Source organism: Somniosus microcephalus, chromosome 10, assembly GCF_052327205.1.
Source record: "Somniosus microcephalus isolate GS21.2 chromosome 10, FLI_Smic_1.0, whole genome shotgun sequence".
In the NCBI taxonomy this organism is placed as follows: Eukaryota; Metazoa; Chordata; class Chondrichthyes; order Squaliformes; family Somniosidae; genus Somniosus; species Somniosus microcephalus.
In genome coordinates, this window is record NC_140996.1 from 24,916,304 (window position 1) to 24,929,891 (window position 13,588).

Here is a 13,588-nt window from a genome sequence, read left to right on the forward strand (position 1 = left end):
ATCTAGACAAGGGAACTAGATGTAATATCTCCAAGTTTGCAGACGACACAAAGCTGGGTGTGTGTTGTGAGGAGGATGCAGAGAAACTCCAGTATGATTTGGACAGGTTGGGTGAGTGGGCAAATGCATGGCAGATGCAATATAATGTGGAGAAATGCAAGGTTATCCACTTTGGTGGCAAAAACAGGAAGACATTATTTGAACGGCAATAGATTGGGAAAAGGGGAAGTGCAACGAGACCTGGGTGTCCTTGTGCACCAGTCGCTGAAGGTAAGCTGTCAAACGCTGACAATTCACATGTCAAAAATTTTTTGACAGACGAAACATCATTCGCTGACGTCATCTGTCACCGGCTTTCCCTTATTTGACCTGCTAAACCCACAGGGCTAGCTTAACGAGCTCAATCAAGGGAAAATAGTGTGGGTTGGCCGGACGTCGTTGGGGGCGGGACTGAAACCCTATCACCAGCAGTCCCGCCCCCATTGACAAAATCCAGCCCACCGAATCCGATTGTATACTGTGTATAGTTCCTCTGCACCACACCTCCTTCTGCTGTCAACCGCTGAGAATCATGTGCCTGCCTTCATTGTCATGGTGCATGAATCTGTGTGATTGTTTATTTCTTATCTTCACCCTCTTCCCTTGGAAAATAGCATGGAATCATAGAAGGATTTGCAGTCTGACAGACTGTGACCTGAACACTCCTTCTGTATACCAGCCGTTAGGGTGGAAAGTGCTATACAAAGTTAGCGTTTTACGGGCTTCCACAGCCCATACGATGAGGGCAGGGTGCCCACACCCACCGGATGTGGGTAGCCCACTGGGCGTCAACCCATAATTCGGAGCGGGGTTTGAACCCTGCACCTTCTGAGTCAGAGGCAGGATTGTTACCACAAAGCCAAAGGCTTGCTCTTGTCTCTGTGTGGTCTGATACAGAAACAAATGGTCAACGAAGGTTCCTTTTATGTTCCTTGATCTGAGCTTAGCTAGGTGCCCATTGACAATTGGCAGTGCTATGGTCAGCCTTGCCATCCCCAGGACTGGGAGGACATGGGCTTTTAGATGCTGGGGCAGCACCTGTGCCCAACAATTCCTCTCCTAATTACCATCCAATGAAAATACCCTTCCAGCTTTACATTTCTTGCACATTGCAGCAACTTGCCTGTCCAGCAACAAACATTTTAGCCATTATTGACCACATTGGTCAAGTTTTACAATAAAGAATGCTTGGATGCTGAAAATGCATCCAATTTTTTTCCCTAATTTGTGCCTGGAACTCTTGACAATTTGTTTAATATATTACAGGGATGAAACATTATTTTTCCAAGTCACTGGATCAATACCACTGCATATAGAAAACTTTACAGTTTCAGAAGGTGTTGGGTTCAATCTGTGCTCAGTTAGCTGATCTTATTGGCAAGAAAGGTGCTATAATTGACATCACCCTCACTAATCCTGTGTTCCTACTTCTGACCGCAGTCAATTAATGCTGGGTGAGGGGACGATTGGGCATGATTGCGATGGCTCCTATAGTTCAATAGACTGCTCGCAATTTCCACTCTTTATTTAAATAGGTACTGATGGGCCACCAGTGCTTGGAGAACTGTGCCACAGCATCAGTTGGTGCTTTCAGGGATTAAAATTAAAAGATGGAAAAAATTACTCCACTGCCATTGATCAAAATAGTTGCAAAAGAACCAATTTTTAAAAATAAAAATGTTGCTTCCTTCAAATCTTGCTTTCCTGGCATTATGTAAAAGTTTGAGCGCTTGAAGGTGCGTGCAGACACTGATCTGGATTAATGTGTACCATTGAGTAACAAATAAACTGGTTTGGTGTTGCTGCTTTGTGTATGTATGTATGTAGGGAAAGTAAGCTTTGAGTATTAGGTTTCCTTTTGCTTCGCAGTGTGTTTAATCGTTGTTTCGTCTACCACAGATCAATGTGTATTATTGGGATCACAATAGAATTTAACCAGTAGCCATCTCCCTAACCATCTTCCTGAGGGGAGAAATTAAGCAGATTAGTTTTTGCTTCAATTCTCTGACTGTCTGGCTCAAGTGCGAGAGAGATTTTCTTTTGGTATGCACATAAAATCAGCAAGTCTTTCTTTTTCTCTCTCCTCTCTTTCCCCCCCCCCCCCAACCTTTGGTTCATTAGTAGGAGATTCTGGAGCCTGATTGTGAGAACCAGGCATATATCATCAATATCTAGTATTCTTGTAAAGTGGGGATTTGTGCTCTTTGGTCCAATGCAGAAAATATTGTTTTGGGAATGGGCCAGGCTAATTTGTCCCAATTGTGCAGCCAAGTTCAAACAACGAATATTTATGCATTATTGTATGCAGGTTAAATAGCTATATTACCTAACTTCCTCTATTGGCATGCATCCCCAAATAGAGTCTCTGTATTGGTCTCTTCCTCCTCCACATTCCAGGGGGCAAAATGTTGCTCTCTTATTTATTTATATATATATATATATAAATATCACAAAACACACATTTATGATTTTTAAACTGTCATTTCAATTGCATGCCATGAATCGTACAATTAACAAAATGCTTCATGACTGCTGTCAGTGAAGGAACATGTCTGTACAATTTTCCCGAGCCAAGTTTTTGAGAGAGGAAAATACTGGTGCACATACCCAGATTTATCAGGGTAATTAAGCTAATGAGCGAGCAAAAAAAAAAGGGTGTTCCCATTAACGTTAGTTTACTGTAAATCCAACAGCTTGAGCTTAATTCTGGGACGCTAGACAGAACATTATCAGAAAGACGATCCTTACTCCCATCCATCATTTTAAAGCCACAGCATTTTTTAAAAACCTCTAGCTAATTCTGTTTGGATTTGCTATTGTGCATCCTGTATTCACTGCAGCCTTTCACAGAGCAGAATCTGTAGAATGCTGTTAGTTTATAATTACCCTTGTAAAACCAGTTGTGGTAACGCCTTCACAACATGTCCTTGAATATTTCCACAACTGTCTCCATGGCTTCCACTCAACTGATATGACCAAATCAGTGTTGGATTGCCTGATGACCTGCTTATTGGTTCCTGTTGAATGACATGGAGAGCGTCCGTGAAAGTTTTTTAAACAGCGAGACGTCTGGCCACACAGTTCTTATCTCGTCCGGCACTAATAGCTCTACTGTTTCTGTTTAGCATTAAGTTGCCTATCTGAGGCTGAATGGAAACAGTAGAGCTCCCTTTTCATTCACCGTGTTGGTATGCACCTGATAATCTACAAGAATTTTGTTCACATTACCTGTTCACTTGGATAATCACACTGCATAGTCTTGTAATGTAGCTGGTACATTACCAGATTTGTCTTGTAATTGTTGGCAGGTCCTGTCAGATTTGTTCTAATGCAAAGTTTCTGTCATTCATAAAACAGCGCATCCATTATCGGGTCATTTTTCAACAATCTTTGGAACTATTTTTATTCTGCACAGTTTGCTGTACTTTTGCCCAGTGATCACTGGTTAAGTCTTTTATGTTTCCTCGACAAACTGCTTTACCTCGTGCTCAGTTTCTGGGTGGACTCCAAGCTTGCACTCGTGAAATGTTTTCCATTGTAAAGGTGGCCCAACCAATTCATCTTGCCCATCTTTTTCTCCAACTGCAATGGCACAATTGTGTTTCTTTTCTGTGCCATTTGTGGCACCCTGCTATTGTGTCTCATTTCCATCTATGTTACTGTAACCCATCTTGATGGCTTGCCACCTAAATCGACACTTGTAGATAATGTCAGTGTTGCTACATAGGCATGAAACTACAGTAAGCCCCATTCAGAGGCTAGCTCGTCACCTCAAACAGGGTTTCCCCTCCCTTCAAATTGTTTTAATGCTTGCTAGTATAGCTACCAAAATCAAACGTCTAAACAAAGTTCTCTGCTAAGTAACAGGTTTGCGTCCATCCCCAATGTATGAACTCATCAGTTTGTTAACATTTCATCAAAATTCAGGAAAATCTTAATTACTTTTGAAATATCTGTAATGTGAAGTGATGCTTGATGTTGGCCCATGTTTGGTCTGGTTTAAATTAATTGTGTATGAACGTTTAGTTGTGCATACTGAAAAAGATCAGTGTATTGTTTATTATAACCATGCAATATTATGTTTTTTATAATGTGGATGAATAACTACACTTTTTTTTTCCCCCCCTCTTTCCAGACTAGTTAACAAGATAAAACCAGGTGTCAGTAAAAAGATCAACCGCCTGGCCACACCAATAGCTGGTCTGGTAAGTTAGTGTTGTAAAAATAATTTATAGTACTTGTCTGGTAAATCATATAGTAACTTTTTTTAAAGTTTCTGTTTGCTAGTCCATCCTTTCTTTCAAAGTTCGAGATTAGCAAAAACTTCTCTTTGCCTGCTCCCCCACCCTCCGAGTGTTAGGATAGTTAACACATGGAGCAAACTCCCAGAGATAGCTGTTGAATTTGAGGGGCTATTGACACCTTCAAAAGGGAGCTAAGTAGTTAGCTATTGAGAAAAGGAATCGAGGCTTATACTGATCTAGCCTGGGGAACAGCATGTGGGGAGATGAGGAAATTTACTATTATCTGATCAAATAGTGGTGGTAAAGGTGCTTGATTGAATAATACATGGACTCTAGATGGACTGGACTTGAAGAGCCAAATGGTATTTTCCTGTTCCGGATTTTATATTTTCTTGTCCCTAATTATATTATAACTGTGACTGCATTTCAAAAAATGCTTCATTGGTTGTAAAGCGCTTTGGGACTTCCAGTGGTCGTGAAGGTGCTATAGAAATGCAAGCCTTTCTTTTCTAATTTGAAGATAAATTACCTACTATTGCCAAGCCACCTTTTGAGAGATGAGTCAGAATAGTTGTATACCATTTTTCATAATGTTAATGTGTTTGTGTCTCCTTTTGCAATAAAACCGTACCCTTTTTTTACAAAGAGAGAAAGCCGGGTAGTTGGTCTTCATTCCAGATTCTCGTGGCTTGCTGGTGAAAAATCTTGTAAATGCTTCGTGGAGAATGCTTGTGCAAAAGTTCCATGATGCTTCAAGGGACAGGGGGATGAAATTCTGTGCTATAATCTTTTCTCTTGTCGCCCGAGAAGTAGCTTTTGAACCAAGCTGGCTTGGAACTCAGAATATTGAAGAGAGAGCTGGCTGATTTTGTTTTGGGTTTGGGGGGCGGGGGGTGGGGGAGGGAGAGGTGGTGGCTGGGGTGATGGTTGGAGGAAGAGGTTAGTAAACTCTCATTCCCTACACTATACGTTGCACGTAATCGCTTCAGGAAGCTTGCTACTTCTCGAGTTTTGTTTTAATATTATCACATTTAATACAAAGATCGGAGCATGCAAGTTCTCATTCAGTTCATGGTTGGACGCCAATTCATTTATAAATAAATGTGGCAGCAACTCAGGACTTTTTACATACCTATGGAGAGAGGCTAGAAGCTGCTTGGAACAACGGCTCATATTTTCCTGTTTTTTTTTTAGGAGTTTGCTATTTTAAGCTTACTCTTGAATATAGTAATTTAATATGATAAGTGCAAGACTGCTGTTAGCTTAAAGATGCTGTTGTAGAAAATTGTTTTCAGCTCTAGGCAAGGACAAGTATTTGTGAACCTAATAGTGATGGGGCCCAACCTTCTGGCCATGTTTCCATTCGTATTCTAAATGCTTGTCTAATGTGGTTGCAGAGTTTCAGCAGAAGTCATTGCCCCCTCTTTCCATTCACCATCTCACCATTTTGCAACACACTGGCCCGTAATTTCCGATAGGAGGCTTTCTGCGTGTGGATGCCTCCTCTCGGGGAAAAAATCTACGCTCTTACCTGAGGGCTCCCGAGGTCCGGACACTTCCGATGCTGGGCTTCTCCACAGTCCAAATGCGCAGGGTGCACGTATCCCAGGGTCGCAGGCGGTTCGCAAGCGTCCAGTGGATCACGTGGGCCAGGCGAGCCATTGGAGAAGGGAATCCTGTTCATACTTTTGACAGACAGACCTGTCAAATAAATGAATGGAGATCACCCCAAAAACACATCAAAACATTAAATAATTTTATTTTAAAATCAGATTATTAAAATGAGTTAAAATTACATTAAATTAAATATTTTAAACAATTTAATTTTTTGAAAAAATAATTAGTTTTTTATGGGGCTAAAAAACTTTTTTTTAAATCTATTTTTTAAACTATAAATGAGTGAGAATTAAAAAAAAAACAAAAAAAAAACTTTTAAAAACTCTTATGCCGGTAAAAGCAGGCCTTATGCCTGCTTTTACCAGGCGTAAGTTTTTAAAAAGTGTTTTCAGCGGGCGGAGGTTCTGCAGAAAGCGGAACTCTCCAGGACAGGCGTCCGATCTGTCAAGAGCATTCTTGCCTGAAACTGGCATTTCCGATGTCCCTACAGGTGTGTACACAGCACGTACACACCCGTAGGCATCGGAAAATATGGGCTGCTGTCTCCATGTTAGATGGGCTAAGGACTTTGAATGAGTTCCCCAGTTCTTTCTGCCCTCTCAGATGTAGTCGTGTTTCTTTCGCTCCCACCTGATTTCCAAACTGCTTGGTAGAGTGTTGTGACCTGAGGTCTCTGGTAGATTTGACGTGCATGTCACTGAAATGGTGGCCACCACATGAGCCACCTTGTTGAGCAGCTATACTGAAAGGGCTGCATTATGCACAAACAATGATAACTTGAGCAGGCTTTTCTGCGTTCTAGAGATGCTACAGGTGTATGAGGTAAGGAGAGTAAAATTTCAAGACGTTTACCTTTTAGGTGCAGCCTTCATTCTTTTGAATTCATCACCATATTTCTAATACTCCTCCCATCTGAGCCTGTTGGATTGAAGTATCTCTGAGGTATGTGTGGTGATTTCCCCTCCCGGTAACAAATGTTACCAACGGTTGGTATCTATCAACAAAGAAAATATTCTGAATTGCAATGACCAAAGTTTAATCTTGTCACATGTTACCAAGCAATACAGGCCAGAAGGTTTCAATCCTGGTCTCTGCTACGTTAATTGATCTCGCCCTGGGCAGTGACTTGGGAGGTTACTATTAGCTTCAATTCCTGTGGGAGTACCTTCACCACACTGACAGCAGCGGTTCAAGAAGACGGCTCGCCACCACCTTCTCGAGGGCAATTAGGGATGGGCAGTAAATGCTGGCCTTGCCAGCGACGCCCTCATCCCATGTATGAATTTAAAAAAAAAAAATACTCCTGGGCTAAGAAAATGAAAAATCAGCCACAGTTCCTGTTCCTGATTGCTGATCACTGACCTCTCATGATATCTTGGTTTTTCACGTGAGGAATGAGTGAGGTTACTGCAGGGTTACGGGTGTTTAGAACAATGTCTGGAGAGATATAGGGTGGCTGGGGAGGGGTGGTGGTTGTGGGGAGATATGACCGAACTTGTTTGTTAAAACATTGGGTTACAATTGGACAAGATTATTGCACATTGCTGTATCTCAGTTAGTTTCTAGCTATCTTAATATCACTTATGAAGTTTTTAATTAAAATCAGTTTTACAACTTGCCATGGTGGGATTTGAACTTATGACCTCTTGGGTTACTAGTTCACGAGGACACCAGTAGTCAGCAGGAAGTGAACCTGGGCAAAAAACCCAATGGATTTCTAGCCCATCACTTTAGTCACATGGCCATAACTACCAAACAAAACAATTATTGGCTGCTCGATCAATTACATCCCTGGGTGGCTGTAACAGCCGAATGTGCTAAGGCAACTCCTACAATACTTGCTCATTTTTCTTTGCTCTTTTCCAGTAACGTTACTTTGGCACTTTTAATAATCAGGCGGATTTCACACACTTTTTGTATGGGTTAGTGCTTGAAGTGCGCTTGAGCGGTGCACATGTTCCTTCCAAGTCCTTTTAAAATCCTCATCTGATAAAATGGTTACCTATTATAGTCTTGGAGTTGTCAATGACCACAAACAAATACCTATTCCAACCATCCACATGTTAAGCAAATCCTTGCTCCCATTTTTCCAGTATCAAAGAGCTGTCTTAAGTAGCCCGGTAACTATTCTCCCTTGAGAGTGGCCAATCTTGGCCCTTCGGAACCTAAGATTATTGCATTCTGGCACTTAAGTGGCAGAAAATATTATCCAATTTGGCTTTTCAAGTGTTGTTTTTCATTTCTCTTCAGCCTTCTAGATTCTGGTAGCATCCTCCACTGGTCACCTCTCATAGTTAATCTACTAATAGCCTAGGAAGTATCCTTAGCTTCTGGAGATCATTCTTTTGTTATTTCCAGAACCATCGTTGTTTGCTAGCAAGAATCCAGGAGTACCTACCTTAAGCTAAATTTCAGGATAAGTTACCATCTTCAGGGGAGGAGAACTGAAGGGGGAAACTTTTTTATTTGAAATCCGAGATTAAAGTTGCTTTTTAAGCGTGAATGCTAAGAACATAATTGAGATAATGTCATTGGAGCGCATACTAAGCTCAACAATGTATGAGCACCAAATTATCTGTAGCTGAAATTTAAGGCACCTTATTTAATATTGTTTCCTTAGTTCACATGTACTGTTTTGGAATTGTTAAATCCTCCTACCCACTGTACCTGTTACTAGAGAAATTGTTGAAATAATATCCAAAAAACGTTTATTATCCCTGATATTACTGGGACCGAACAAAATGTTTAAACTACTCCTAATTTTTTAGCTGCCTTTGGATATGAAAGATTACCTGGTGAGGGATGTTGGTGCTGGGGAATAGAACACCTTCTGCTTGAGGCCCCCAATCTAAATTAAGCACTCTCAGGTCAGGTATAAATGCAAGTTTTATTTATTTAATTTTTTTATATTTGTTTATGGGATGTGGGCGTCGCTGGCGAGGCCAGCATTTATTGCCCATCCCTAGTTGCCCTCGAAGGTGGTGTTGAACTGCTGCAGTCCGTGTGGTGAAGTTACTCCCAACAGTGCTGTTAGGGAGGGCGTTCCAGGATTTTAACCCAGCGACAATGAAGGAATGGCGATATACTTCCAAGTCAGGATGGTGTGTGACTTGGAGGGGAACTTGGAGGTGGTGGTGTTCCCATGCGCCCTGCTGCCCTTGTCCTTCTAGGTGGTAGAGGTCGAGGGTTTGGGAGGTGCTGCCGAAGAAGCCTTGGTGAGTTGCTGCAGTGCATCTTGTAGATGGTACACACTGCAGCCATGGTGCGCCAGTGGTGGAGGGAGTGAATGTTTAAGGTGGTGGATGAGGTGCCAATCAAGCGGGCTGCTTTGTCCTGGATGGTGTTGGAGCTGCACTCATCCAGGCATTTATGTGAGGGCATACAGTGCCAAGGTGGGCTTGAGCTCCGGCTCAACCTATTCTCTTCATGTGCTGAGGTCCAAGCTTCTGATTCCCTTCGGTAAAGAATTGGAAGGGTGGTTTGTCACTCTTGGATACCTTTTTTAGAGATGACTGTTTTCTGGGTGAGACACCTACACTAAAGAAAATGCCTAACTAAATAAACAAAAACCCAACCAATTCCTTAATATGAGCATAAGTGTAAAAGTTTGTATCAACCTTTTGAATATTCACCAAAACCATCAATGCAAAACTATCTTGATCTTCAATCCTAATATTTTTTCTTGTATTCCCTATTGGTGATCATTCTAAGTAGAATTTTCAATATCTACAAACTGAAGGGTTACAGGAGCAAATACCTTGAAGGCATTGGGGAAGAACACAATTTGTAACTTGTCACATGCTGACTTTACAGCAAAGAGGGACAGGTTAAAATGAACTTAATCATATCCTTTGGCCAAAATGTTTCGAGGCAATTGAACATTCTGTGTTCTGTATATTAGTTTTTCACTATGGGCATCGCAGGCATTTTACCAAGGACTACTGAACCAGTTCTGGAGAAAGAATATCAGTGCAGTAACTAAAATATTGAAGTAAAAGTACAATAAGTATGTGCTTTTGTTTTATTTGAGTCATTGTGGTTTGGAACATACTCACTTGGTCCTAAATAGAATTTTTTGCCATTGAGAATGAAGTTCCAGCCTCCGCTTAGCTCATTAATTAAATGAAGCAGTCATGTAAAGATTTTTTTTTTCTTTCCCTTTCAGTAGATTACAAAGTTGTAATGTGCAGGCTTGACTGTCTTGATTAGATAAGTATGGCATTAAAGGATGAAATATAACTTCTGAGAAATTAAATTAATTCTAGAAATGGTTGCATGTCGTTGAGCTGGAGCAGGGGGAGAATAGAACTGCTGGTATAAAGCAACACTTTCCCTTTCTTCTCCGGTTCCCTTTTCTTTCCTGCAATATCAATGCTGCATAATTAAAAAACAAAATATAGGAAAGAATTGTGATTCTTGCAAAATTGGTGAGAGGTTGGGTTGTGCTTTGCTGAACATTAGGAGCTTTTTACTACAGGGTATTATCTTTCAGGACGGCTAGTCTATATTCACTTTTCCTCTCGTTAGTTGTTTCATAGTCCACCACCATTTACGACTGGATGTGGCAGGGCTGCAGAGCTGTGATCTGATCCGTTGGTTATGGGATCGCTTAGCTCTGTCTATAGCATGCTGTTTAGCATGCAGGTAGTCCTGTGTTCTAGCTTCACCAGGTTGGCACCTCATTTTCAGGTACACCTGGTGCTGCTCCTGGCATGTTTTTTCTGCACTTCTTCTTGAGCCAGGGCTTGATGGTAATGGTAGAGTGAGGGATATGCTGAGCCATGAGGTTACAGATTGTGGTGGAGCTACTGATGGCCCACAGCGCCTCATGGACAATGTTCCCATTAAGTTGCGTGGCCATGCAGCGGTCTGGTGTTCCTGTGCAGCCAGCTCACGGCTTTTAAATGGATAAACTGCGCATGCACGGAAATTTGAATGGGCTGCGCAGCCTGTTAAAGGGGCTGCACACCTTTTTAACACTGAAGAAGAGAGTGTTTGAAGACCAGGACCTCAAACCCGGCACTAAGCTCATGGTCTACAGGGCAGCAGTGATACCTGCCCTGCTGTATGCCTCGGAGACATGGACCATGTACAGCAGGCACCTCAAAGCATTGGAGAGGTACCACCAATGCTGCCTCCGCAAGATCCTGCAAATCCATTGGCAGGATAGGCGCACCAACGTCGGTGTTCTTGCTCAGGCCAACATCCCCAGCATTGAGCGTGGTCAAAGCGTCGATCAGCTCCGATGGACGGGTCACATTGTCCGCATGCCCGATACGAGACTCCCAAAACAAGCACTCTACTTTGAGCTCCGGCACGGCAAAAGAGCCCCAGGTGGGCAGAGGAAACGCTCCAAGGACACCCTCAAAGCCTCCTTGAAAAAGTGTAACATCCCCACCGACACCTGGGAATCCCTGGCCCAAGACCGCACAAAGTGGAGGAGAAGCATCCGGGAAAGCGCCGAACACCTCGAGTCTCTTTGCCGGGAGCAAGCGGAAGCCAAGCGCAAGGAGCGCACGTCAACCCAAGCACCTCACCCTCCCGCCCCTTCAACTACCATCTGCCCGACCTGTGACAGAGACTGCAGGTCCCGCATTGGACTCATCAGTCACCTGAGAACTCATTTTTAATGTGGAAGCAAGTCATCCTCGGTTCCGAAGGACTGTCTAAGAAGAAGACACCTTTTTAAAAAAAAAAAAAAAAAAAAAAAAAATTAAAATAAAAATGAAAGGGCACATTGCTCATGGATGCCCGGCTTAGGGACTGCAATAAAATTTTTTTTAAAAGTGTTGCAACCTAAATTGAAAACTGGGGAGGGGTCTCAAAGTTAAGCACCCAACAATGTCTCCGTTGTCTGCCGTGACTAAGTTGGTAGCATTCTCGCCTGAGTCAGAAGCGGTGGGTTCAAGTCCCACTCCAAAGACTTGAGCACAAAATCTAGGCTGACCCTCCCAGGGCAGTGCTGAGGGAGTGCTGCACTGTCTGAGGTGCAGTCTTTCAGATGAGATGTTAAACCGAGGCCCGTCTGACCCCTTGGGTGGATGTAAAAGATCCCGTGTCACTAATTCGAAGAGGAGCAGGGACGTTCTCCCCGGTGTCCTGGCCAACATTTACCCCTCAACCAGCGTTAATTAATCCGATGATCTGGTCATTATCACATTGCTGTTTGTGGGAGCTTGCTGTGCACAAATTGGTTGCCGCGTTTCCCACATTACAACAGTGACTCCACTTCAACAAGTTGGCTGAACAGCACTTTGGGACGTCTTGAAGTTGTGAAATGCGCTATATAAATGCAACTTTTCTTTCAATTGGAGATAAGTAAAATCAATAGAAAACAGTGATATGAGACTTGTTACAGTCTGTGTTGCACAACAAAAATGCATGCAGATACAAGATAATCTCTAAATAACAACCCTTTGTTCCAGATGCAAATCAACCTTTTAAAAAATAAAAACCAGTAAGCTTTTGACGTGAAGCTTGAAATTAGCAAGCACCCTTTCCAAACTGTGAAATTTCCTTATGAAACAACAATTAAATTCTGACATCAACTTGTGTCTACTTCACAGCAATTTGAAATCTGAGGTCACAACTCCACCTCCGCAACAGAACACGTTGTGGTCGCATGATGTAATGCTGCTTTCCTTTATAAAACGAACACATCACCTGACATGCCATGGGAAATCCATTGGTAAATTGAGGTTTCTGAGATATATCGGTTGCACTTCAGATGCCCCCGATGCAAATTGCAGTCACACAAAAGAGAAAGAAAACTAGCCATTTCCAACGTAGAGAAACGTCCCCACCAACAGACAATACACTCCAATTGAGTCCTCCCTTGTTCTATTGGGGACTTGGCCTGGAGGGTGTTGCACGGAGCAGTCCGGTGCAACATGGTTTTAAATAGGTTCACGGACTCCCAGGCCGCCTGCCTTTTCTGCGGCCTGGAGGAGTCCGTGTTTCACATTTATATGGAGTGCGAGAGGTTGCAGCCGCTCTTTCACTACTTGAAGGGGCTGCTCCTCGATTTTTGGCTGCACTTCAGTCCCACGCTCCTGATCTTTGGTCACCCGGTGCGGAGGGGAGCGGGCAGATCAGAGGACCTCCTCGTGGGACTGCTCCTGGGCCTGGCCAAAAAAGCCATCAATTGGTCCAGGCAGCGGGCGGTCGAGGGGGTCGTTCGGCCCGACTGCCTGCCTCTCTTCCACGGCCATGTTCGCGCCCGGGTGGCCCTGGAGATGGAGCACGCGGTGTCCGCCGGCATGCTTGAGGTTTTCCGTGACCGGTGCCGGCCGCGGGGACTGGAGTGCATTATCAACCCGGACAATCAAAATTTAATTTAAGTTTTCTTTAAAGTTTTATGAATTTAGTCAATTTGTTTATCCACCCCCATCAAAAAAGTACACTCCAATTGAGTTCAGGCGTCACACTTAAAGCCATTTTTTTTCAGAACATGTACCAGTCTAATGGTATTGCAGATTTGAGAAGCAATTGGCCTCGAACTGACCTGAAAAATACATAGAAAACACAAGTTCCAGCTGCCATTTAATAGCAGAATATTTGCATATTACTTGGTACAATACTCGCCTTTCAAACAGCACATCCTCAGACTGTGATGCTACAGTAGACCTGTTAGTACATGTTTCATTTGTTATGGCCCTTCTCGTTCTGCTTATCCTTTCAATCCAACT

The 13,588-nt window shown here is 42.9% G+C and overlaps 1 protein-coding gene across 2 annotated transcripts in view; it reads left to right on the forward strand.

Moving 5' to 3' along the window:
• Positions 1-13,588, forward strand: part of lmo7a (LIM domain 7a) — a 292,222-nt gene that overhangs the window by 84,000 nt on the left and 194,634 nt on the right. For both annotated transcript variants that reach the window (XM_085998505.1, XM_085998506.1), the window contains exon 4: positions 4,175-4,244. In XM_085998505.1, the coding sequence (XP_085854631.1) occupies positions 4,175-4,244 (70 nt within the window). The remainder of the gene's footprint in view (positions 1-4,174; positions 4,245-13,588) is intronic.